This window comes from Mustela lutreola, chromosome 5, assembly GCF_030435805.1.
Source record: "Mustela lutreola isolate mMusLut2 chromosome 5, mMusLut2.pri, whole genome shotgun sequence".
Lineage (NCBI taxonomy): Eukaryota > Metazoa > Chordata > Mammalia > Carnivora > Mustelidae > Mustela > Mustela lutreola.
In genome coordinates this window covers 135,154,124-135,181,108 of record NC_081294.1, presented here as the reverse complement: position 1 = coordinate 135,181,108, position 26,985 = coordinate 135,154,124, and the positions used below count along the sequence as shown (strand labels likewise).

The window sequence follows — 26,985 nt, the reverse complement described above, 5'->3', positions numbered from 1 at the left end:
TGCAGTAAGGGAAAGAATGTATGGAGGGGGAGTTGGGAAAAGAAAAACTAGAATAACTTACTATTGGTAGAAAATGTGGTTATGTAAAAAGATTCCACAGACAAATTCTTTTCACTGATACAAGTTTAGCAAGATGGCTGTGAATAGACCAGTGTGGAAGAATTAATTGCTAATATGTTAGAAATTAGAAAGCATAATAAAACAACAATAAAACTATAAGATTGCTATGAATAAGCATATGTTAGTTTTTTGTTGCTGTATAACAAATTTCTGCGAATTAGTAGCTTAAATCTATCTACCCCTATTTATTATCTTACCATTCTGTAGGTCTGAAATCCAGGATAGAATGGCTGGGTTCTGTGCTTAATCTCAGAAGGCTAAAATCAAGGTGTTGGTTATCAGAGTCCTTCTTTGAAGGCTCTGGGGAAGAATCTGCTTCCAGACTCAGGTTGTTAGCTAAATCCAGTTTATGTGGCTGTAGGACAGAGGTTTCCATTTCCTTACTCGGAGTCTACTCTCAGCTCCTTGAGGGTGCTAGCATTGCTATCTCAGATGCTCCCTCCATCTCTCAAGTGGCAAGGACCTGTGGAGTTGTTTCTATGCTTTGAAAATCTTTGACTTACATTCTGCCTGTTTCTGTTGATGGAGAAAGTGTTTTGCTTGTTAGGGCCCATGTGATTGGGTCAGATCCACTTGAATGATCTCCTGATATTAAGGCTAACTGTGACTTATAACATAACACAGTAATAGTATTGACAGTTCATTTTATCAGCTCTAGGGATTAGAACAGGATTTATTTTGGGGGAGAGGGCACTTTGTAAATTTTGCCTGCCATAAAGTTTGAGTAGAATTTTGTAAGACCTACATGAAAAAAAGTATAAAACATCCTTGAAGAACATAAGAGAAAAACATATGTTTCACTTTGTAAATACCCTATCATTATGCCCCAAGTCATCCAGTCTATCAGTTCAGTTTAATTCCAGTCAAAACCCCAATAGAGTTACTTATTAAATTAGCAAGCTGAATATCATCCTTAATGGGGAAAAATGGAGAGCTTTTTCCCTAAGGTCAGGAACATGACAAGGACGTCCACTCTCACCTCTTTTATTCAACATTGTCCTGGAAGTCCTAGCCACAGCAGTCAGACAAATGACAGAAATAAAAGACATCCAAAATTGGTAAGGAAGAAGTAAAACTTTGACTATTTGCAGATGACCTGACACTGTACAGAAAACCCAAAAGACTCCACCAAAAAACCTGCTAGAACTGATAAACAAATTCAGTAAAGTCAGAGGTTACAAATCAGTGTACAGAAATCTGTTGCATTTCTGTGCACTAATAATGAAGCAGCAGAAAGAGAAATTTGAAAACATTTTTGCTTTTAATTACACCCCAAATAATAAGATATTTAGGAATAAACTTAGGAATAACCAAAAAGGAGAAGGACCTGTACTCTGAAAACTATAAAACACTGATGAAAGAAATTAAAGGTAACACAAGGAAATGGAAAGATACTCTGTGCTCATGGAGTGGAAGAACAAATATTAAAATGTCTATACTACCCAAGCAATCCACACATTTAAAGCAATCCCTATCAAAATAACCAATAACATTTTTCACAGAACTAGAACAAAGAATCCTAAATTTGTATGGAACCACAAAGCAAGATTGCCAAAGCAATCTTGAACAAGCAAAGAAAAGCTAGAGGCATCACAGTCTGGACCGCAAGTTATATTACAAAGCTGTAGTTATCAAAACAGTATGGTGCTAGCACATAGATACCTAAATCAGCAGAATAGAATAGAAAACCTGGAAAAAACCCCCAAAATTATATGGTCAATTAATATTCAGTAAAGCAGTAAAGAATATACAATGGAAAAAAGGGCTCTTCAACAAATGGTGTTGGGAAAACTGGACAGCAACATGCAAAAGAATGAAACTTGACCACTTTCTTACACCATATACAAACATAAATTGAAAATGGATTAAAAACCTAAATGTGGGGGCGCCTGGGTGGCTCAGTGGGTTAAGCCGCTGCCTTCGGCTCGGGTCGTGATCTCGGGGTCCTGGGATCGAGTCCCGCATCGGGCTCTGCTCAGCAGGAAGCCTGCTTCCCTCTCTCTCTCTGCCTGCCTCTCTGACTACTTGGGATCTCTGTCTGTCAAATAAATAAATAAAATCTTAAAAAGAACAACAAAACCCTAAATATGAGTCCTAAAACATAGGCAGTAACCTCTTTGACATTGGCTATTAGCAACTTTCTAGATATGTCTCCTGAGGCAAGGGAAACAAAAGCACAAATAAACTATTGGGACTATATCAAAATAAAAAGCTCCTGCACAGGGAAGGAAACAACAAAACTAAAAGGCAACCTACAGAATGGGAGTGGATATTTGCAAATGACGTACCTGATAAAGGGTTACTATCCAAAATATATAAAGAACTTACACAACTTAAAAAAAGAAAATCTAATTTAAAAATGGGCAGAAGACCTAAACAGACATTTCTCCAAAGAAGACATACACATGGCCAACAGACATATCAGGGAAATATAAATCATAACTACAATCAGATATCACCTCATACCTGTCAGAATGGCTAAAATCAAAAACACAAGAAGCAACAGGTGTTGGCAAGGATGTGGAGGAGGGGGAACACTCTTGCATTGTTGGTGGGAGTGTAAACTTGTGTAGCCACTGTGGAAAACAATATGAAGTTTCCCCCAAAAGTTAAAAATAGAGCTACCTTACAATCCAGCAATCATACTACTGGGTATTTACCCAATGAATCAAAAAATACTAATTCAGAGGGATATATGCACCCCTGTGTTTATTGCAGCATTACTTACAATAGCCAAACTATGGAATCAGCGCAAGTGTCCAATCAGTAGATGAATGCATAAAGAAGAGGTGGTATATATACATAATGGAATTTTTTTGGGTGGTGGAGCAAAGGAAGAAGGAGAGAGTGAATCTTCAAGGCAGAGAACACCTAACCCAAATGCCAAGAAATGCAGTTGGTTAGTAGGTAGATGATAGAGCACCTACTTTTATAAGTGTCAGGAAAATGCAAATTGAAAGTTACCCTCTCAACTCTTTTTTGTTCAGTCAGATGGGGAAAATTTTGCTCGAGAGAATTTGTTGGCAAAGGTATGGGGAAATGTACTTTCATTGAATAAATTGTAATGGTCTTTTTGGCAGTGCTCGTTGTAGTTTTAAGTATGTGTATCCTTGAAAGAGTAATTTTCTTTCCAGATTTTTACCCTAGTTAAACGTGTAAGTACATGAGCACAAACAAATAATTGACTGGACATGGCATTGTTAGTATAGAACGTGTCCCAAGCCAAAGGTCCATCACGGAAGGCATTTTTGTTTATGTATTATCCAATGGATTTTGAAAAGGACACCAATTAAGTTTAACCAAGGTAATTTAGTAGAAGGAAACAAAAATACCTTTGGGATTTGTAACAAGAACAGTCTTCTCTCAGTGTGTGCCTTTATCACCTGTCATCCATTTTACAATGCATTTATAGATTTTATTTATTTATTTGACAGAGATCACAAGTAGGCAAAGAGGCAGGCAGAGGGAGAGGGGGAAGCAGGCTCCCCACTGAGCAGAGAGCCCGATGCGGGGCTTGATCCCAGGACCCTGAGATCATGACCTGAGACGAAGGCAGAGGTTTTAACCCACTGAGCCACCTAGGTGCCCCTTTTTACAATGCATTTAATCAAAACATCTCCCTTATGTCACAACTCATTTCCTAAAAGCAGTGCAATACTGAGTACTCTCCAATACAAGTAAACGAGTGATGGTAATTCTCTGAGGAAAACCACAGCTGAAGAAAGCCCTACTTCATTAACGCAGTGTGTGACTTCTTGGGAACTTCTGCTCCCCTGCTGTACCTGCCTGGGTGGGGCAAGAGAAAGGAAAAGTCTGTATCAGTGGGCCTCTGAAATGGATTGTTTTCAAGATTAATATGATATGTGAAGTAGTGTTTTCTGATTAAATGTTTATCTTCAGCTATGTGATAATTGGTAATTAATATATTAGATCTGATATATTAGATCTTAGAAAGCAGGGGAAATGTTCTCTTTACATCTCTGCTTATATGAAAGAGATAAAGTAAAATTTCTTCACAAGGGCTTTTCAGAACATTAACTTGGGCAGCTTTAATCTGTGGGTTTATTAGTTGAGGATTGAAAATAAAAGCTTTGGCTATTGTTATTTTAATTCTGTGTATCTTCTGTGTTGTGATAGTAACGCTGTAGGTGAAAATTGCTTTTTCAAGTGAAAGAACTGTGGGATTTTAAGCAACATGAGTGGTTTTTGATGTGAATTCATTAGTTGCTCTTCATATAAAAGATTATCTTTATTAAGATAAGAATTTTGTCTGGAAGATAATTTACAATCCCCTAAGAAAAGAAGCTTATATTAATTAAAAACCCACTACAATTTAAAAATGTTTTTTTCAAAGGAATTTCTTTAATACATTTTACTTACAACCCTGCTTTTCTTTGTAATTGAGGTAAAACTCAAAGAGGGAACCATGGGCTAATAAAATCACTTCCATTGTGGGCGAAGCTAAGAGAAGATGAGAAGCTGTGACTATGTCCCACTGAGAAAGATGAGACACCATGTTAAAAAAAATAAAACTGTGAATTATTTTTGCAGAAGTCAACAAAAGGTTCTGTTGTCCTTGACCACGTATTCCGTCACATAAACCTCGTGGAGATAGATTATTTCGGGCTGCGTTACTGTGACAGAAGCCATCAGACAGTGAGTACAATGACTTCACATTCAATTTTTCTGGTTATAAAATACACTCTCTCTCTGGCCTTTGCTGATGTGGTTTTAAGTAGGTAGTTTCTTTGTAACCGAAAATGACTTTGAAAGCCTCAAACATGTTTTTCCTTGCTAAAATGTTTAGCTTTTTTTTTTTTCCCTTTTCTGCCAAAAATCTATATAGAGTGGCAGGATTCACAACTTATATGTGTGTACTTCTCTTTGCAGAAGACTTTGCTGGTTTGCATTTTTACAGCCATATCATAGAGTACTTTTCAGGTATACTGTTAGGAGAACTAAGTAAGCCAGGTAATGTGTTAGGAGGCGAGTGGCTAGTCTTCTGAAGGGACAGATACTACTTACTGCCTTTTAAGAAAATAAATGATTAAAGAGAAAAAATACAGTGTGAAAAGGTGCTTATCTAAGCTTTAGAAGTTGAGAGAGTAATTACAAAAGAAATAAGTAGGAGTTTTCACTCATGAGCTTGATGGAGTAAGTGATAAAGGCAACCAAACTTTTGGTGTCTGGGGTCAGTCTTCATGAAGGTCTAACATCTTCCTAGCTGGTTGATGGATGGAAAGTTTCTTAGAGAAGAAACTCACTACATTGGTTAGGGTTGATCCTATATGGTTATAAGGTCGAAAAGCTATTTCTTGGGTGTTGAGCAGAGGAACAAGGTTATAAGGTCGAAAAGCTATTTCTTGGGTGGTGAGCAGAGGTGGTTGGGGGACGAAAGGATATTCATTAGTGCCTTTTATTTTAGTCTAAGAAGCTCTTAACCTCAGACACAGTCTTATTGTGCAGAGTGCTTATATGCTTACCTTAAAAGACCAGTTTGACTTTTATTTTTCATGTTACTCAACTCCTTTTGGAAGAAAGATTTCCGCTTCTTCCTTCATCAGTTCTCCCGGCCTCCAGTGCATCATCTGGGATCTATTCAGTGAGGCACATGATTGTCTGAGTGGGCTTTTTCTGTCCCGGTCACAGGAATGTGCTAGGATGAGAAGAGACAGACAACTGGAATCCTATTGATGGTGATGACTTGTGATTTTTCCTGAGCTAGTTTCATAATCTGTTTTGTTTTACAGGAGGATTTCACAAAGCAGGAATAAAAAATTGGGTGTGTTGGTTAGCTTTCCCTAGAAAGGAGTAGCTTTCTAAAGGCAAACGGTCATTAAGACACACTTCAAAGAAAGGGAAATGGACATCTTCCGGGGTTCCCTGAATTCTTTCCTGTATGGGCCATAAGTGAATACTGCAGAACTGTAAATCTACATTGAAAGATTAAATTGAAGGCTCTAGAAGCTATCTTGCATTACATTAATATTTTTGAAAGAACATTTCTCTTAGTAGAGAAAATTACTGTTTCCTGGTCTTATCTAGTATGTCAGACTTCGCCTGGAAAGATTGACTGTCTTGCTAAAATTATATAGACCTTATCTCTCTTTCTTTCTCTCTCTCTCTCTCTCTTTTTTTTTTTTTTTGAAATTTTGCAAAGGAAGAAAATATATGAAAAGTCAGACAATCTCAACTGAGCCACCAGGCGCCCTGCCAGAGAATTTCAAACAATGGCCTGTATCATTACAAAAAGAATTAGCAGTTGGTATTGATTCAGAGTTTTCTAGGGCTTATATTAAAACCAAAAAAATTTTTTTTTTCTTTTAACCTTATTCTTAAGGGTCTGCATTTGTGGTGTGTTTGCAATGAAGGTTTTGGAAATAACCACATTACAGTTAGAAGGAGAAAGCTCTTAAGTCATGTTTGGTTTTTTTTGATACTGTAAGAACACCAGGTGTGTAAATCACATGAAAAAAACATCTTTTTGCTCCCTGAATTTAGTTATTTCTAGTGAATGAAGATAAAATAGAGGTGATTAATAAACTCAAGTGTATGGTCTGATTGTCTTACATGTATTTTTAATTGTAGGAAACTATAAGGAGGTTATGAAAATTTGTCCCTTCTTTAGATAATTGTTTCAAAGTACACTAGAGAGCTGATAGTGTATCTAGGTAGAAAATGTGATTCCATTACTGATTTGCTTCTCTTGGGTATTGAGGCAGAACAAAGGATTTCTCTTGGGGCAGTAGCTCTGGCAGGTTCTTCATTCCAGGCACCCACCCAAGGCTCAACTTTATTTCTAGGGAAATTGTTGATAAACCCAAATTCCTATTTCTTTGTCTTCTATCTGTGTTAGTAGGAGCAGAGCTACATAGGCCTTACTTATTTAAGGCAAACATTTAAAGAATAACTCTATGTTAGAATGGCACAGGACACAAAAAATGGAAAAAATTTTGTCTTTAATGATTTCTAGGAATTTACCCGAATTACAGTCCATTAGATTGGATTTTGTGTATTGCTTTGCTTTTTCTCCATCAAAATATTTACTCCCCCCCCAAATTATCTTTTTCTTTTTTTTTTTTTTTAAAGATTTTATTTATTTATTTGACAGAGAGAGATCACAGTAGGAGAGAGGAAGGGAAGAGATCACAGAGAGAGGAAGGGAAGCAGGCCCCCCGCCGAGCAGAGAGCCCGATGCGGGACTCGATCCCAGAACCCCGAGATCACGACCCGAGCCGAAGGCAGCGGCTTAACCCACTGAGCCACCTAGGCGCCCCTTATCTTTTTCTTTTAAGAGGGAATGCTTTGTAACAATCTTTAAAATAAGTAAGATCCACATGGAAAAGACTTTGAGGCCCTAAGAGGGACATCTTAGGTCAACTCTTGAGGCAAATAAAGAAAGTGGGAGAAGGAGCTGGGGGTAAAAGGGAAAAAAGATGAAGATTAAGAAGAGGTGACTCACATACCACAGTGAGGAGCCCTAGACTCCCTCCTTCCCTCCCCTTGACAGATGATCATGCCTTGGGGCCAGGCCTAAACTGGGTGGGGTGGACTGGGAGAGCATGTCCCTTGGGACGCATGGACCTCACATAGCAGGGAACTTGTCTGTCCTGGAGGAGCAGGGTAACCCAGAGGCTGGATCTAGACATGTCATCATCACCACCATCCCTCACCATCCTCGTCATTAGTGCACCGCAAACTGCGGAACATTTTCCATGTGTTGTCATTACATGTTCAAAACGGCTGTGCAAGCTCAATATTATTATCCTACCATCAGAGATGAAGAAACGACACTGAAAAGGTTAAGCCACTTCCCATGATCCTGTAGCCATCAAGTATTAGATCAGAATTCAAATCCAAGTCTTCACATCTCCAAGACTGTCAACTACTATAATATCCTGACTTGAATGCATGTAAGATGGAACGGTTGTGCAGACTGAGGATACTGAGGAATTCTCTTTCTGTGCAGTTTACATACTTACAGTTTGTTGAGAGGAGTTAAATAGTATTTTCCAACAAAAAAAATTCTCAGATTTACCTGGGGCAAGAGAGTTTATTTAGGCCTCTGTGTATGTATACCTTTGTGGTCTTTCAGTAGCAACACAAAGAAGGCCTAATATGGGCAGGCCCTGTGCTAGAGCTTTCTCTGTTTTTCACATAGTCTCAGGAATTCTGGGGAAAGGGAATTTGCTGCCTGGAATATTAAACATAGACGTTCTATCAAACTATATTTCTTAAAACCAAGCCCTGGGAAATTCATGCAACAAATGCATTGATTTAGGTGTTACTTATGTGTACAGAGTAACAGCTAGGCAGAACTAAACCTTGGTAAAGCAAACCGCTCTCCAAAGAGTGCAGCTGATTCGATTTGGAACGCTCTGGGCACCTTAATTGCTTCACTTTTCAGGTAAGGTTTGTAAAAGGACCTCTAGGAAGTAAAAACATTCTTTCCTGAAGACATGCTTACTGAGATTGAATTAACCCAATGCTGCCTGTGTTAATTTAGGCTTACTTGTAGAAAACAGTCCCTTAAAGATACACAGTGGGATTCACATACTTGGGGTTCCTTTTCCTAAAGACATAGGGAAGAGCACTTAGCCTGGGCATACAACCTACTTTCTGCTCTGCTTTGGCCGTATCATCCAGCTTCTTTCTTGATCCAGGCTGGTCTGTGCAGGGGATGTAGCTCTTCCCTCTCCCTGCCCAGGGCCTTGGTTCAATTGAACAGAAAATTCCCAGCCTCGGTTTAAGGTAGTTGAGAGGGATTACAAGAACACACATGAGAGTCAGAAAAATCCAGATTTATTGAAGGACCCTACCACTTCCTAGTTATAAATATTTAAAATTCTCTTAAGTACTCACCATTGATCTAGAACAGCAGAACTTCCAAAGAAGTTAGCTCTCTCTAGTATGTTCTAGGAGTGCCTGTCATCAGTTTCATGGCTAGCTCACCTTCTCATTCTCTGCATGTGGTGTCTGGCTCATCAGCTCACTTTGGTGTGTCTTTGCCTTGAATGGGTTCCCAGCCTTCTCTTGGCTTAGCATCCTAATCCCCAGGACCTGTGAACATCACCTTACATGGCAGAAGGGACTTGGCAGGAGTGATTAAGTTAAGGATCTTGTATAGAGGGATCATCCTAAATTATTGAAGCAGAGTCAATATAATTAGAAGTCTCCTTATACATACATGACCGAAGAAGGCAGGAGAATCAGAGAGAAGGAAATGTAACAGTGGAGGCAGAGATCAAAATCATGTGATTTCTGGAAGGGGGCCTTGATCTAGAGGATGAAGGCAGCCTCTAGAAGCCAGAAGAGAAAAGGAAGTAGATTCTGCCCTGGAGCTTCTAGAAGAAATACAGCTCAGTGTCTTAGTTTGGGCTCCTCTAACAAATCACCATAGACTGGGTGACATGAACAAGAAAGATTGATTTATCATACCTGGGAGGCTGGAGACCTGAGATTAGAGTGCCTGCATGACTGGGTGAGAGCCCTTTTCCAGGCTGTGGACAATCCAATTCTCCTTGTAATGTCACATGGCAGAAAGGGAGGGAGCTAGCTCTATGATCTCTTCTTGTAAGGGCATTAATCCCATTCACGAAGACTCAACCCTTGTGATGTAATTACCTCTCAAAGGCCATACCTTCAAATTCCAATACTAGGTATTTGGATTAGGATTAGAGTTTCAACATACGAATTTGGTGGGGAAGAGCACAAACATTCAGTTTGTTGTACCCCGTGAGACCATCTTGGACTTCTGACCTTCAGAATTGTAAGATGATAAAATTTCTGTTGTTTTAGGCCCAGATTATGGTAATTTGTTACAGCTGCAAAAAGAAACTAATACACATGGTTACAGTGGGAAGCATTTTATTTTTCCTTGCTTAGTGGAAATATAAGGGCTTTCTTGTTTTGATTTACCAATTAGGCAGAAACCTGAAAGAGGGTTATTTCCCCTGGGTAATAATAATATACATTTTCCTGTAGATAATCAGGATTTTTCCATGATTAGGGCTGCATGTGTGTCCCCAGATGTTAGCGAGCAATATTAGTTGCCTTTTTTTAAAGGATGAGTTAGGTTCCTTATTACGAGAGAGGGATGATGAGATCTGTTCATGATAGGCAGGTGAATTGAAATTACAGTTTAGACTTCTTTAAGTAATTGGATGAATGTGAAATTACTCTGAGGTTGGCAGAAACTTGAGCCACCTTTTGGGTGTTCTGAAGTTGCTGTCACTGAAATATACCGCAGCGGAGCCAGAGAAGTGCCTTTAGAGTCACAAGACGAGTCTGAGGCTGAATGTTCAAGTTACTTAATTTTTCTGAATGTTGAGAAGAATAATGCTTCTGTCCTGCCACTTCTCAAGATTGTTTCAGGACCGAATTAGGGAAAATGGGAACGCTCTTTGTAGATTATAAGTTGTGAGATATATAGAAAGCCTTTCACGTTGAAGCTAGGAGGGAGGAAAATACTGCTGGTGATACTTTTTTAAGGTGGAGAAGGGAAAGGAGGAAACAGTCTGGAGGGTAGAAGAGACAAAAATCAAATAAGTTTCAGACTCTTTAAGACCTCTGGAAAATTTTGAAGATGAGTCTAATTGATATTGAAAGCAGTAATGAGGAGAAATGGGATATCCTAATATTCTCATTTTAAAATGAACAGTTATCATGTCTTACTTTAATGGGAGAACTTGGGGCTCCTTTACAAATTACTCTTTCAAAGGCAGAAGTTCAGTATATAGAGCTTTTCTCAGACAATGGAATTCAACCTGACTTTGAGAAGAAGATGTTGAATCTTTTGCCCTAGGACTTAAAAGGTCAAAGGAGGAGAAGTGTAGCACAGAGATGGAGCCAGTTTGTGAATATCCTCTAACCCTCCCTCAGGGAACTCTTCTTTTGCTTCACTGAGACAACACAAATGATCAGATGGTCGCTTCCCACCTTCTTGATCCTTCAGACACACCCTTGGTCACTGCTTTCCCATCCTTCCTTCCTGTACAATGGAATAGCCCCAGGGTCTCAGACCTGGATCTTACCACCTTTTTTTTTGTGTCTCTAGACCTCTCCTTTTTCCCCTTCCTTTCCTAAAGGGTTTGGGCAGGCTCACATCTCTACTATTTAAAACCACCCTTCCCCCACTCCTAGGCACTCATCTGTCTGTGGCCGTATTGACTCTGTCACACCTAACTTTCGGGAAGCACGTTTAAGTTCATTGTCTCTACTTCTCAAAACTCCTGTTCATTCCTAAACTTCTCACAGTTCAGCCCTGATACTTATCAAGGCACTGAAACTATCCTCTGGGTCTCTAATTGTTAAATACAAGTGATGGTTGAGCCCTTATCTTTCTTGACCTTAGGGTTGAATTGACCCTTAATGACTCACTCTTTGAAATCTCATTTTGCTAAAAAAACAAAAAACAAAAAACAAAACCTCATTTTGCTCTTAAGACACCACATTCTCCTGTTTTCCACTTTTAAAGTTTTCTTCTCATTATTGCTGTTCAGTCTTGATCTTTTCCTTTGCCTCTTCCTAAAAATGGTGGTGATAGGATTTTGTCAATGATTTTCTAATGCTCTAACTGGTTACTGGCTCACCTGTTTATTTATATGACTAATTCTGGCACTATTTGTCTCTGAAATAATTTCACTAAGAATATAAAATAAACTGTGTATATATTTGTATCCTTCTCTCTGTCCCCAGATACTCAGAGTATTACTGAGCAAAAATGATCCCCATTCACTGAGCGTCAGCAGGCAGGCTCTGCATATAAATGGTGTTCTTTGCATCTTGATTTACTGTATTTTGCAGCGTGAAGTTTACCTTCTGTAACCTTATGTTCTGACAAATATCCATAATGACTGATAAGATGTGATTGTTACAAAGAAAGACAGGAAGTTGGTCATGCTGGACTATTACAGATTAAAACTTTTATTGTCAAGACATAGAAACAATTAAAGTGTCTATCAATGGATGAATGCTTAAAATGTGAGTGCATATATTTATATATACCTATGTATAGATGTATAGTATATATTGATTACATATATAATATAGCTATATTGTATACAATAGGACAATATAGCTATATTGTATACAATATACAATATATTGTATATATTGTATAATATATACAATATTATATAGCTGTAAAAATAAGGAATTACTGTTTGTGACAACATGGATGGCCCTTGAGTACATTATGCCAAGTGAAATAAGGTAGAAGAAGGCAAACACTGTATGGCCTTCCTTACATGTGGAATCTCAAACACAGAGGGGCTCATTCAGTTAAGCCTCTGATACTTGATTTTCGCTCAGATCATGATCTCAGAGTGCTACTCACATGAGGCTCCATACTCAGCAGGGAGTCTGCTTGATGATTTTCTCTTTTCTTCTCTCTTCCCTTGACCTCTCTCTTTCTCTCAAACAAACAAACAAACAAACAAATAAATAAAATCTTTTAAAAAATAACATAAAAATAGAAAATAGAAACAAAAACCAAGCTCATAGATACAGAGAACAGACTAGTGGGTTCCAGGGGTGTGGGGGAATGGAATGGGTTAAGGTGGTCAAAAGGTGAAAACTTAAGTTATGAGTTTATGAGTTCTGGGGATTAATGTACAGCATGGTGACTATATTTAATAATATTGTATATTTGAAAGTTGCTAGGACAGTGGCTCTTAAAAGTTCTTATCATAAGAAAGATAGGGTGATGGTTGTTGACTTACTGTGATCATTTCACAATATGTGTATCAAATCATTATATTGAATACCTTAGACTAATATAATGTTGTATGCCAATTATGTCAGTAACATTGTAGGAAAAAAACCTTGTACTATCTGAAATGTCTTCAAGCATCTGGTAGGGAAATAGAGGGCAAAAATCAGGAAGCAGAAAGATTCTCTTCAGTAGACATCTTTTAGAAAGAGTATCATAAACAGTACAGCAGTCTGCGAGGGCTGACAACTCATCAGTGGTACCTGGGAAAAAAACAAACAAACCTTGAGAAACTATGGCTGGAGGCTTTTCAGGAATCTAGGGGCCTGGCATGGAATGCCCGAAGCATCTTCATAGAGACCCCTAGCCCAGAGGCTCTCGTTTTCCTGCTGTTAAATATAAGTCACTCTTTATACTTAATCTCATCTGCTCCATGGTTTAAATTTCTAAGGCCCAAATGATCCTCAAATGGGTATTTCCAACCCAGACATCTCAAGAGGCATTGTATTGTGTAAAGAATACAGGCTTTTCATCCAGCCTGACTGGATTCATACATACTCCTTGGGAGAGCTGTGTGGCATGGGGTGAGTCTCCTAACTTCTCTCTGCCTCAGTATCCCCATTTATAAAGTGGTGACATTAATAGTACCAAGTTTGAAGGGTGGTAGTAAGGATTAAAGGAGTCTATAGAAAACACGTGAAACTGTGCTGCAAACTGGTGGTAAGTGTAACAGTAATGTCAGCTCTTACTCAGTACTTGGATGTCCCTCAGGTGGTACCCAGAAATGCAACACATTCAAACCTGAAGTTACCATCTCACCCTGCGGACCTGTTCTTATTGAAAGAATTGTCTTGAAAGTAGTGATTTTTACAGAGGTTTTTGTTTTTGTTTTTTTTTTTTAAACTATGTGCTTGTGTCGAGAATTTTAGGTCAAGAATAAAAATTGGATCGTAAGTTTAAATGGATGCAAATTTGGAGTTTATAAATACCGACATTGTAAAAATGCATTACATTACTTTTTAAATTTCTTTGGTTTAACCCATCAAGTCCATCACAGGATTGTGGGACTCTCCACAGAACATCTGCTCTCCATGTAGAGCACTCAGCATTCTATAGCACTTTCAGTTTCTGACCCCTTTTTCTGTATGGTTTTTTATGACTGAGGCAGGAAGAGCACTCGAGTCTTATACCAACAAATAAAGGATTCAGCCCAGATGTCACATTACTGTTAAGTGTATCCAGTGAATCTATACAGCATAGCAATTTTGTACTCACCAACCTTGTGAACAAGCTCTTCATCAAAGTCAGAAATTTTTCTTTATTCCTTTTATCTCCTTAAACTGGAATTCTTTTTCACTTTCTCCCTAGAATTTTCTTCCTATATTTCTATTAATAAAATATATTTGTCCATAACAGTATCTTACATACACATTGAAATTTTAAAAGTGTACTTCATGAGACCTTCAGGCTATAATTGTTACTGAGCCATAATAGTAGTTTTTATTACCATGGTTATCATTATATAATTAAAAGCAAAATATGCATTCTAATAATGACTAAAAATAAAAAGTGAACATTTATTGGAGATGCTTCTCTTAATGAAATGGATGGGGTTTTTTCTTCTTGATTAGTCCATGTACCCCTGGTTGATTATAATATATTCCTGGAGTGAGCTGGGACTCAACAATTTTACTTTATTTTTTGAAAAATATGCACTCTTGAACAATCTTATCTGCTACAAAAGGAAGATAGAAAAGAAAGAGATTTTATTCAATTTCTTTATTTCCTTGAACTCCTGACTTACATGCCAAAAATCTCATGATGTTCCTGTGAGCTGTGATTTCTCAGACCACTCTTTGGGTTATCTTTCAGTTTAGTTGAAGGCAACGAATTCACTTGACTTACAATTTGTTGATCGTTATAGTAATTCAATTTTATAATTTCTGGGAAGTGTATTAAAAAATGCTTTACCATGATTTGTCAAAAGAGTGTTAGCTATGTTTTTTTTTTCTCTTTTACTTGGAGGTGCCAGATTTCATCCAATTTAGTTGGAAAGGATTAGGAAAATTAAAAATTGCTAATTTTAATGCACATTTGCCAATGCAAGATTTTTGATAAAGTGCCTTTATCTAATTATGTACTTTATATTTTCATCAGAATCTTGGAGCTGCAGATTTAGTTCATTCAGTTTATGGAAAACATCCAACATAGAATTCTTTGGTAAAGCTAGTCATTGCCAAACCACCCAGCCAAACCAGTTGCCTTCTGTCTTTTGTCAATTTAAATAAAAATGTTAACGTGTTCTAGAAAAGCGTTTTGCTCTTGAATTTTATTTGAGATGGGTAGACAGATGAGAGACAGTGTTTTGTCACTTAGATGAGGCAGGCTTTCCAAGTCTTTGTTTTATTCTTATGGGGATCTTCATGAGTCCTGTATAATAGTTGCAAGGTGGAAGTTGCTAGATAATTAAACAAAAATCATCATTTTCTCTGCTGTTCCTACTCCATATCTGACAATCAGGCAACTCAACCAAAATACCAATGATTCTGTCACCTCGCTTAGTCCTTACAAGAAATACATATAGTGTAGGAAAACACATAATTTATAGTATCTTTATTAAAGTCAGCTTTGCTAATGCTGGTATTTAAAAATGTTGCCATGTTTCTTCTCCTGGAATTTTTCATGCCCTGAGGCAATGCACCATGGAGAGATTGAAATAGGTGAGAGCTGGGTGTGTTTCTGCATTAAATTGGGAAGGGGTGACTGTGCAAAGGGAATGCAGTGGAAGGGAGAACTAGAATGGCAGCTCAGTCTTAGGCCTGTTCTTAGGTAGATCAGTCCCAGGAAGGAGTGTATATGGAAGCTGAGGGTCTGGGAATTCAGCGCCTTGTAACTACCTGTTACCTGTGTCCCTTTGGGAAATCCTCATATGTGATTCCCTGAGGTGCCTGGATCCACACCTTGTCATCGCTGCCTCCCCTCATGACTAAATTAGTGGACAAAAATTGGACAAAAAATGGACAAAAATTAGTGTCTCAAACTTTTGAGATAGATTTGGCTCTAGTAAGTATTTAGACATATTATTTGCATGTCTAGGAGAAGAAATGAGACCATCATCATTTCCAGCCAAAATTGTTTTTTCTTACCTCTGTAAAAGGATTTCTTACAATTTATGTTTTATTACTAATAACTTGAGCCCCTTTAATGAAGAACTAACTCACCAGAAATGTGAGAGTATATGTTCTTGCTTTGTTTGTTTATAAATATATCTCACAGATTTCTGATGTCTTTTTTTTTTTTTTTTGAGCTATATACAATGAAGAAAATGTTGACAAAATAAACAAAATGACAAAATAACTTTATGTTAAAGTTACTGTGCATGGTGACAAGTGAGTTGCTTTTTTTTGGTTTTTATTATTACTGAAATTAAATTCAACATTTATAATTAAAAAAAAAAAAGAAGAAGAGCTTATGCTCTTCCCCTTTTTGTTTTATTTGGCGAAATCCTGCTCTTCTTTACCATCTCAGTGGACTTGTCTCTGGTGTCCCTTCCTTCCCAAAGCTTTCCTCTTACTTTGCAGAAACCACCTAGTCTTATTCCTGTCTCACATTACAAATATCTCATTTTATATGCTGCTTCAGTAATATCCCCCACATGGGGCACCTAGGGGGCTCAGTCCCCAGGCCCTTTCCATTTTGCTGCTTAACAGAGTGACTGTGTAGCTGACCACCCAAGCCAGGATGCTTGGGAGAGTGGAAAGGGCCACCAGTGACACCTATGCCAGGACGACAGTAGTGAACAGGATTTATGGTCCACCCCTCGACCTCTCCAGAATCCACCTGCATCTCTGAATTCTAGTTCTAGAATCTCTAGAATTCAGCACATGAGCTTGCATTTCTGTAAAAGCTTTCCAACCTGTCTTCCTGTTTTGGCTCACGCTGCCTGCAGTGTTTGCCCCACTGTAGATGCAGTCTTCTTTCAGAATATCAATTTTAATGATGTCTCTCCTCTGTGTCTTGCAATTTTCTAATGGATTCCTGAGGGAAAATTCTGGAATTTCTTTTCTATTCTTTTTTTTTTTTTAAAGACTTATTTACTTATTTACTTATTTTTATTAACATATAATGTTTTATTTGCCCCAGAGGTACAGGTCTGTGAATTATCAGGCTTACACATTGCATAGCACTCACCATAGCATGTTTATTTTAGAGAGAGAGCACGAGTGAGCACAGGCTGAGCGGGGAGGGACAGAGGGAGAGGGACTGGTTGCAGGGTTTATCTCCCAGCTCTCACATCACCACCTGAGTCAAAACCAAGAGTCAGCCGCTTAACCAACTGCTCCCCCCAGGTGCTCTGAAAATTCTGGTATTTCTTAAAATGGGTTACAAGGTTATGTGGCCCTTGGTTGCTTTTGAGCTTCTTCTTCTGTAGTGTGGCTGTTCTCTCTACCCCCCACCCCAATCCTGCCCCAAACCACAGCCCCAGTATCTGTACAAGTGCAAGAGAACTACCGACCACTCCTTCCCAACACACATTCGCCAGAGAGCGGAGTGAGCTCCTTGCCCTGTCTGAACACTCTGCTTATGCTCTTCCCCTTTTTGTTTTATTTGGCGAAATCCTGCTCTTCCTTACCATCTCAGTGGACTTGTCTCGGGTGTCCCTTCCTTCCCAAAGCTTTCCTCTTACTTTGAAGAAACCACCTAGTCTTATTCCTGTCTCACATTACAAATATCGCATTATATATGCCGCTTCAGTAATATCCCCCACATGGGGCACCTGGGGGGCTCAGTCTGTTAAGCATCGGACTCTTGATTTTTGTTCAGGTCATGATCTCAGGGTCCTCGGATCAAGCCCCTAGTTGGGCTCCACACTCAGTGAGGAGTCTGCTTGAGGATTCCGTCCTTCTCCCTCTTTCTCTCAAATGAATACATCTTTTGAAAAAACAAATCCCACTTGATGGGATTCTACTTGAGAGAGGTGATGTCCTATGCCTCATTCTGTTATCACCTTCTGCTGCTGGCAGTTGAGTGATCTGTGGTATTAGTGAACAAAATATCTCTCACCTAGACTGTGGCCCAGGCACATGGAGGTGAGGCCATGACAGTACCTCCCCATCTTGCCTTTCTGTGTCTGTCTCCTGTCTCCTTGGTCTGCTTTTCTTTGAATTTATTGCCTTGCTGCTTTTGTGAAAGACTTTTGTTGTTCATTTTATCCAGATTTCATCCATATTAAAAAAATAAAAGCTTAACTGAGATGTTAGGCAGTTAGGTGGGACATGCGTGGGATCATAAAGAGCCACGAATAGCTGATACGAGCGCGCTGGCAGCTGCCGGGTGCTGTTCAGAATATTCTGTAGTAATAGCTCGTGTGGTCGGGGGAGAATCTGAGTTCAGGTCATGTCACTGGGAGCTGTATGGTTGTGGACCCCACAGTTTTAAAAACTCTGCCCCTAATAAACAATATTTCTAACAAAACAGTGGCTTTTTCTATTTTTTTTTTCAGTTGATGAACAGTTTTTATTTAGAAAGGAAAAGATGTTTTTCTGGGATTATTTTCTGTTGAGAGTGGATCTGATCTCTTCTGAGTACAGTCATGTGATGCATCCTGAGAATTCAGAAGCTGACATGCTTGAAAGAACCCTGGGAATTGGGGAGAGTGAGGCTGCTGACCCGCCAGCTGCTTGGTATAGGCCTGCTTTCCTCAGTGTGTAGCACCTGGGGAGAAGCAGAACACGCTTCCATTGTTCTTCAGTTTCTTTGTTGCCTGTGTTGATGTTGACATGGATTCAGAAATGCTTTTGAAGGACCTAGCTTTGTCTAGAGTCAGCTTCCCGGTGCATCCTGAACTTAATTCTCTTCCTTTTTTTTCCCCCCCTTTTCTTAAATGGTTGATTACAGTAGACACGAATGTGCCTTCCATGTGTCACGTATACTAAATTATTTCATCCCATAGCTTTCATAAATTTGTTGTTTACCAGGTTTAGGGATGTGAAGAATTGAATTCTGTCTTGTATAGAAAATTCTTTCTTCGTTAATAGCACCTAGTGATCCCCCCCCTTTTTTTTTACCAAAAAATAGAATAAAAGGAGGAACAGTTGAAAATGATAAAGGTACAAAGTACATTAAAACAAAACTGTCAGAAATCATAGGAACCACAGTGTTAAAAATACATACAGACACACACACACACATATGTATATATGTATATGTACATATAAATGCTTGTATGCAAAATAAAGTATGTGGCTATTTGGATATACTAAGTAGTTTCATCAATGAAACAGGCTTCCTGTGACCCACATCTTCTTAGTTGTGCAAGTGTGTGATGGGAATATTGCTGATTTCTTTACTAAAATCTTTTATTAAGTTAGACTGTTCTTCTCCCTGGTGAAATCAAAATAAACTATGCAGGACGGAATTCCAGACAGTTGATTGATTGGCTAATGAGAAAGCAGTGGTTTTAGAGTTAATGATTCTAGACATTTTCTTGATCATCATTGGAAGCTAGTTTTTTTTTTTTTTTAATTTAGAGTTGTGATACAAACCTGTGATAAGCTGACCTTGACTTGACTTTATTCTGAATCTTAAGAGGGTTTTCTCCATGAATATAAAAAGATTTGATTAGTATGTTAGCCTACTTGATAAAAGGTATTTTGTGTATTATTCTTCCATTATTTTGTCTTAAATTTGATGAAGTTTCAAATCTATTGCATGCTCTCAAAGCTAAAGTAACTAGGTTATTTGTCTTTTGTGTGACTGAGTCCAGTGAAAGATGTTGCCCTGTACTTGTGCAAAGTCAGGCAGGTGATTTTGGGACAGGCAGAAGGCTAGACATACCCACTTTCCCTCTTAGACTGTGAATTTTGCTGTGCAAGTTGCTATTTTTTGAGTTAATAAAAATAGGCCCTTTAAAAGCTAATGATACATAGAAGCCTTATAAGATACATATCGGGGGGGGGTGGTGCCTGGGTGGCTCAGTTGGTTAAGCGTCTGACTCTTGATTTTGGCTCAGCTCATGATCTCATGGTCATGAGATCGAGCCCTGTGTTGGGCTCCACTCTGGGTATGGAGCCTGCTTCAAAGATTCTTTCTCTCCATCTCCCTTTGCCACTCCCCCTTCTCACATGCACGCTCTGTCTCCAAAACAAATAAACAAACAAAAAGACATGCATCCATTTGGGGGTTTATAGGGTATTTTATAGAGGATTTGTATTGAGGGAATTTCTTGTTTAAAATTCTTTAATGTTATATCCTTATTCTCATCAGCATCCCTGACTCAGGACTGTGAGGAAAGAAGAATATTTTCTTTTTCTCATCTCCATTTCAGTCATGCAGCAAATATTTACAGGGTGACTATTGTGTCTGAGGAACTAGCGTACAGTGATCAGCAAGAGACAATAGTCTCTGTCTCAGGGAGCTGATATTCCAGACCCTGCATATATGTTCAAATATCAGGTAGGGGGGCACCTGGGTGGAGGTTAAGCATGTGCCCTTGGCACTCGTGTCATGATCCTGGGGTCCTGGGATCCAGCCCACATCCAGCTCCCTGCTCAACAGGGAATCTGCTTCTCTCTGTTTGCCCTGCCCCCTCCCCCCTACCCCTGCTCACTCGTTATTTCTCTCTCACATGCTCTCTCTCTGTCTGAAGTAAATAGATAAATAAAATCTTAAAAAAAAAAAAAAACAGCAATAGCAACAAACAAATGTCAGGTAGTGATGGATACTTGGGAGAAGGTGATGTGCCAGAATGAGGAAGCGACTTCCATTGGGTAGTCAGAAAAAGCATCTTGAATGGCAAGAAGGCAGGCAGAAGGAGCCAGCCAGCGGCCCTGAGGCAGGGACCAAAAATAGGAGGTGTTCCAGAACTGAAAGAAGGCCACTGATGCTAGATGGTATCAAGAAAGAGGGTGATGAAGTGAGAATGGTAGGGCCCATCCATAGCCTGGGGTAGGCTACAAAGATGGCTCTCTGTTGAGAGTTTCACGCTGGGAAGATAGGATCTGAGATTAAGAAGCTGGGAGTTTTGTTTGTTTTGTTTTGGCTGGGGGGAAGGGAGCCAGGAGTTTTATTTGGGTGGGGGGTGGATGAAGCTTAAGATGCCCCGTGGACACCCATTTAGAGATGTCAGGGAACAGTTAGAGTTCCTTAGAAGCTAGTGTCACATTTAGGAGTCCCTGGGTTTTAAAGTCACAAGACTTTAGGGTTTTTGAGGTCACTGGTGAGAAATAGACTATAAATGCAGAAGGACTGGGCAAGGCTGCCATGTGCAGCCGTGCTCACTGTAATTTGAACATTGGAGTTGAGCATGGCCATGTAGTGGCGCTGAGCATGGGCTCCACATCCTACTTACTTTGTCACCCCTGGGGCTGGCTTGGGTCCTCTGTGCCAAAGAACATGGTTAGTTAAGGCTGTGTTTGTGTACAGTTACTAGAACAGAGTTTAAACAAACCTTAGCTTAACCACCTGTATCCTTTAATTACTACACTTCGAGAATATGTCAGATTTAAGATTTTGTTTCACGATGAAATGATCCCATGGCCTGAATAGTGATGCCTCACTCACCCAGACGTTAGGAGTGCATGGGTGGCAACTTCAGTTATCTGAAATGTAGATGAAAATGACTAAAGAAGAATGAATATCTCCCGAGCTGACCAAAGTTGATGTCTTAGAGTCCACTCGCAGGATTTAGCACTTTACTCATGGGTTGTGTCCCCCCTGATACCTTGTTTATTTTCATTTTAGGAAATTGGAAAGGAAGAGAGAGGAGATTATACCCTTTGATGGGAAGAGTGTCAGCCAATTTGTAGAGAGGTTTTAAAATAGGACTCTGTTCTCTGGCTAAAAGTGACTTCTATTCTTCCTCCATGTAAAAGGCACCTGTCCTTTCAAGGTCTCCCCAGATCTTATTTATTGTGACCTTGGAGGTCCTACTTGAGGTCCATGTTCTCCTCAAATTAGACTCCTTGGTACTGTTCTTTCTGTTCAACTCCTTGAGTATGGTTCCTCTTGATATGAAGATTTGTGAATTAAAAGAGTAAGAAAGATATACCCACTCCTCTCCCCCACTACTAGTCAACATATCAGGGAGGATAACTGATGGAGACACTTCATTTAAAATGAGGGTAACAGGCACATGGCAGTCACTGGTCCATAACAGTTCTGAGATCCAGCCAGGCAGGAGCCATTTCTTTAATTAGATCTTGGCCTCACTGCCTAGGAGTGTTCACTGTGATGATTGGCTTGGCTGGGCTTTTGGTTCTGTTCTCTTGAGTTTTCCTTCCCCTTCCATAAAAAGTAGCAGGTGTTAGCAGCTATGTAGTGTCCTTACCCTGCTTTTGCCCAAAGAAGATCAGGGGTCTAGAGGCCTCTTCCCAACATGTAGTGTTTCTGTCCCTTTTAACCCAAGCTGATTTAATTCTTTTAAAAAACATTGTGGATTTCTTATGAATCAATTTATAATCAGCTCCCTTAGACAAAGGCAACAACCGCAGACTATGAAATAAGTTCTTCTGTACTTTAAATTCTTTGTGAGGCTTTTGGGGACAGGTGCCCTTACGATTCTAAGAGGAACTTTTGCTAGTTTGAAAGAATCGTATTTGATCTTTCTGAGGACTTAATAAAACTTTACAGTTACATCCATGGTTTCCTGACAGCACTCTAGACTCAGTCTTCACCCAGAAGCCATTTCTTTTTTTTTTTTTTTTTTTTAAGATTTTATTTATTTATTTGACAGACAGAGATCACAAGCAGGCAGAGAGGCAGGCAGAGAGAGAGGAGGAAGCAGGCTCCCTGCCGAGCAGAGAGCCCGATGTGGGACTTGATCCCAGGACCCTGAGATCATGACCTGAGCCGAAGGAAGTGGCTTAACCCACTGAGCCACCCAGGCGCCCCCAGAAGCCATTTCTTAATTATAGCACTGTTTGCCTCCTGATACATCTAAGGAAGACAGAGGAGAGAATTTTATTTTTAACCCCAGTTAAGTCCTGGCTTTCTTCTATTTAACAGTTCCTTTTCATCTTGTTGCTCTGCTCTTGGATTTTATTGGAGTCAGGAAAAGAAGCTAGTCAGCACTTTGAGTGGTCAGCCTGTACATCTCCTTATCTGGATCCTCCTCTCATTAGGGACATCTTTTATTTTCCATGTTGCAACAGGCAACAGCATTGCTAAACTCTCTGCCTTAGTGAGTAAACGTCCGCTTTCTTCCTGCTTCCAGCAGCTTTCTCTTTGTTCCTGCAGGCCCTACCTGCAACCTCCTTGAGGCCCCGAAGCTTTCATTCACACTCTCCTTAAGGTCCTCCCTGCTGCCTCATCCAGAAACACAAGTGGAGAGGGAAAGGAATGAGGCCAGATCCTGCAGGGCCTTAGTAACCAGCATAAGGACTTGGGTGAGAAGAGAAACCAATGGAGGATGTTGAACAGAAGCATGAAGTCATCTGATCCATGTTTTAAAAGAATTCCTTTTAATGCACAGGCAGATGGAGGGATACCATTAAAGGAATTGTTTACAAACTCCAGGTAGACTTCAGTGACCACTTGGATCTGGGAGTGATGAGAATTTACCTGATTCTGTTTATATCTTCAACATAGAAGCCTACAGGATTTGCAGATGGACCAAAGAGATAGATGCTCAAGAGGTTTTGACTGGAGCCAATGGAAGAATGTTGCATCATGCATGGAGATGTGGGAGACTGCAGGAGAACAGGTTTTTCTAGGAGGGAGTAGAGTCTTTATTTCCCTTCTGGGCATGCAAAGTTTGAGATTCTAGTGGACATTTAAGTGGAGATTTCAGGTGGGCAGCTGGATTCAGGGGACAGTTGTAGTCTGGCCATACATGGGGACTTGTCAGTACTTAGATGGAATTTAAAGCCATGCATGAGCTTGATGTAAGATCTGAGCCTGGAGCAATCTAGCCTTTCTCCTGCTTACAGAGATAATGAACAACCAGCAAAGGACATTGTGAAGGTGTGTGTGACAGGTAGGGGTCAGAAGAGAAGCCAGAGGAACAGGTGTCCTAGAAACCACATGACCAATGCATTTGAAGAAAGTGGGTAAAGACCCTGCATCCATCACTAGACTTACCAGTAGGTGGTAGAGTGTGTTCTAAAGTAGGTTCAAGAGAGGAAAGGGCAAATATACTGCGGAATAACTGTTTCCCCCCCAGAGATTTATTTTAAAGTGCAGAAGTGAAATGGGCAGGTATAGGGATTTAAAAGGTGTTTTTTTTTTGGTTGTTTGTTTTTAATTACAGGAGAAGTATAGGCATGTATTGTGCTAGGAATGATTCTATAGAAAGGGAGACTTTCATTCTGGCTAGACAGCAGAAAAAGTTGCCAGAAACGTGTTCCTCAATTGATGAGTAGAGATGGGATTCATTGGAGCAGGGACCCCCTCATCCACAGTCATAGGAGACAGGACATTTCACAGAGGTAGGCAGGTTTAGTAGAGGTTGTAAGACATGCACATCATCTTCTGTTGCTTCAGGTCTCCGTGAAATAAGCACGGTCATCAACTGAAAGTGATGGGAATGGAGGAGAAAGTGGGAAGGAGTTACCTAGGCGAGTGAAAGAAAAAAAATGTGGTAGGATTCTCAGTGTCCCTTTGGGTTATTGATGATGAGTTTAAAGCCAGCCCATCAAGGGTGGTGCACTCTGCATCTCCACTTTTGACCAGCATGGAGAAGGCAGGGAATTGTGGGGTTTTTTCGGTGGCTCTTCTGGAGAGAAGATTGCAGGAGAGAAAGGAGGAAGATGGAAAGTGACAGCTACAGTGGATCGTGAGGGAAGTGGGGAGCTGGGTGGGTGTAGGGACGAGGGACTGAGAAAAGCTGCTAGAATCACTGAATTCTGTGTCCTGGCAGGGTGGGAATTGTAGAGGAAATGAGGTGAGAAAAGAGGAGTTGGTGGTTGAGGGTTGGAATCTTGAAATTGAGGTCATACATTTATATCTAGACAATGCTCCAGAGAGTGGCTTAACCTGAGGTTAATATGGAAGGGAGTTCAGTTCCTTGGATCTTCTGTTCTGTGTTTCTGGGCAAGTTGTTAGTGTTTCAGTTTCCTTATTTGCAAAATGGCAATTCTACTAGTTCCAACTTCATAGAGTTATTCAGAGGATTAAAGGAGTAAATACATGCAAAGTCTTCAGAGGCACTCTGCACATGGTAAGCATTTCATAAGTGTTGGCTGTTACTGTTGTTGTTTCTTCTTCTTCTTCTTCTTCTTCTTCTTCTTCTTCTTCTTCTTCTTCTTCTTCTTCTTCTCTGTTGGCTGTTACTGTTGTTTCTTCTTCTTCTTCTCCTTCTCCTTCTCCTTCTCCTTCTCCTTCTCCTTCTCCTTCTTCTTCTTCTTCTTCATCATTATTTCTAGAACTCTTAGATTGGTGCCAGGGTCCATGGAGGAGAACCGAAGACTGGTGGCTGGGGCCAGTGCCACTTCATGCCGAGCTAGATGGTGGTGCAGTGGTACATTGGAATCTTCTTTAATTGAAAAATGAAGCCCAGTTGTAACCCACCCTCCCTGTACCCCCGTGTAGACTGCCCAGTGACAGGCCTTCGGTTTTGTTCCTGCTGTGCATTAGTTCTGTTATGGTGGTTTTACCTGAGGATCTAAAGCTTCCATGATTCATACCAAGGAGCAAATTAAAACCATGTCCTGTTAATGTTACTTAGAGGTCATGGGATCTGTCAACAGAGGCATTGGGAAAAGCACAAATAACTCTCACTCCAGTCCTGAGTTTCTTGGAACGTATGTGCAAATTATGTTGAGTCCTATAACTCCCTAGAAATGAACTGTAGTTTATTTTTTAATTTTTTTTTATTTTTTTGAGAACTTTGTGGCTCTTTTGTCCCCTCTGGATGATCAACTCTTTTTATACTACTCCCTTAGATCAAGAGATAGCTTTTTTTATACTGACAAAAACTATGTGTGCTTTTAAAGCCCTTTTTTGATCTCCAGGAAACATTATTAAATATCACTGTAGCATTCTTAAATTCTCCAAAGGAGAATCAACATTATAGCCAGTGTGAAATAAGATACAGCAATGCTTTTATGACTTTATGCTGTCCTTGCTTTATCTAAAAAATTTGTGGGGCTTATTGTATTGTTAGAAGTCTAGGACACTCCAAAAGAACAGTTGTCAAGTGAAAGGTTGCACTGTGAATTTAATATATATCTTTTGAAGGTTAGGATATTGATTTACTGGACAGTGTTAGAGTTTTAAAATCTAATTCTGAGCCTGTTACCTAGGACATTGATGAAACTGAGACATTATCAGCCAGGGTGGCTGAAAGACCCTCAGAGCATTTAGCCAAGACTGTCAGAAGTCAGAAGGAACTTGTGTCTGTCTGTCAGTTCTTCCCAGGGTCCTTAAGGGCTGTTATTAAGATTGACAGGACTGAAGAGGTAGAGACCCCTAACTGCTTGCCTCTTGTACTCTGGCAAAGGGCCAGAGCCAAGGAGGGCTACTGTCTTGATTCCTTAGTGATTGGGTCTTGGGTTGTAGTCTGTTCACATTCTCCTGTGTTAGGAAGCTGTCGGTAGAAATCAGGTTGAGAGGGAGGGCTCCGTTTTGGTTAATTGTTATCATCTTGCAAAGAAGGATCTAATCTGTCTTGTGTGGTTATAGACATTATAGCATGTAAGTTTGAAATAGCACAGTAGGGGGAATTTAGGGGGAAAAGAGATTGAAAGACTTTTCTAGAGAATGAGCTGCTTAAATGTTGAGACAGAATGAGAGACACGAGGCTGTCTCTTCATGTGACTGTCAAGGTAGACAAGATGGCTTCATATGAAAGTACGATTGAGAAAAGCCATTCTGCAGCCCAGCACCATAGTGGGCAGGGCTCTGGTCTCCATAGCTCCCTCTCTCCCGATCCAGGGCAGATAAAAAGACTGAATGGGCCTTTCCTCTTTCTGGAAGTCCTCTATGAATTTGATTTCTTAGCTGAATGTCTGTTAGCTATTGGGCAGCACTGATTCCAATGTGGTACTCAGCTATAAAGGGCTTGCAGTATTATGTTCTGTGTTGTCACTTAAAAATGCTTTTAAATTTTAAAAATGCAATTGCTTTATGAGCTGTTGAGTTGATAGATGTCATCTTCATAAGAATTTAAGGCTCTGTTCTCTGTTTCTGTATTTTGGAAAAGTTTTTTACTCATG

General features: G+C 39.7%; 1 protein-coding gene across 3 annotated transcripts in view; it reads left to right on the top strand.

Moving 5' to 3' along the window:
- The window catches only part of EPB41L4A (erythrocyte membrane protein band 4.1 like 4A), a 255,958-nt gene that overhangs the window by 101,147 nt on the left and 127,826 nt on the right, over positions 1 to 26,985 (top strand). For all 3 annotated transcript variants that reach the window (XM_059175658.1, XM_059175656.1, XM_059175657.1), the window contains exon 2: positions 4,672 to 4,776. In XM_059175658.1, the coding sequence (XP_059031641.1) occupies positions 4,672 to 4,776 (105 nt within the window). The remainder of the gene's footprint in view (positions 1 to 4,671; positions 4,777 to 26,985) is intronic.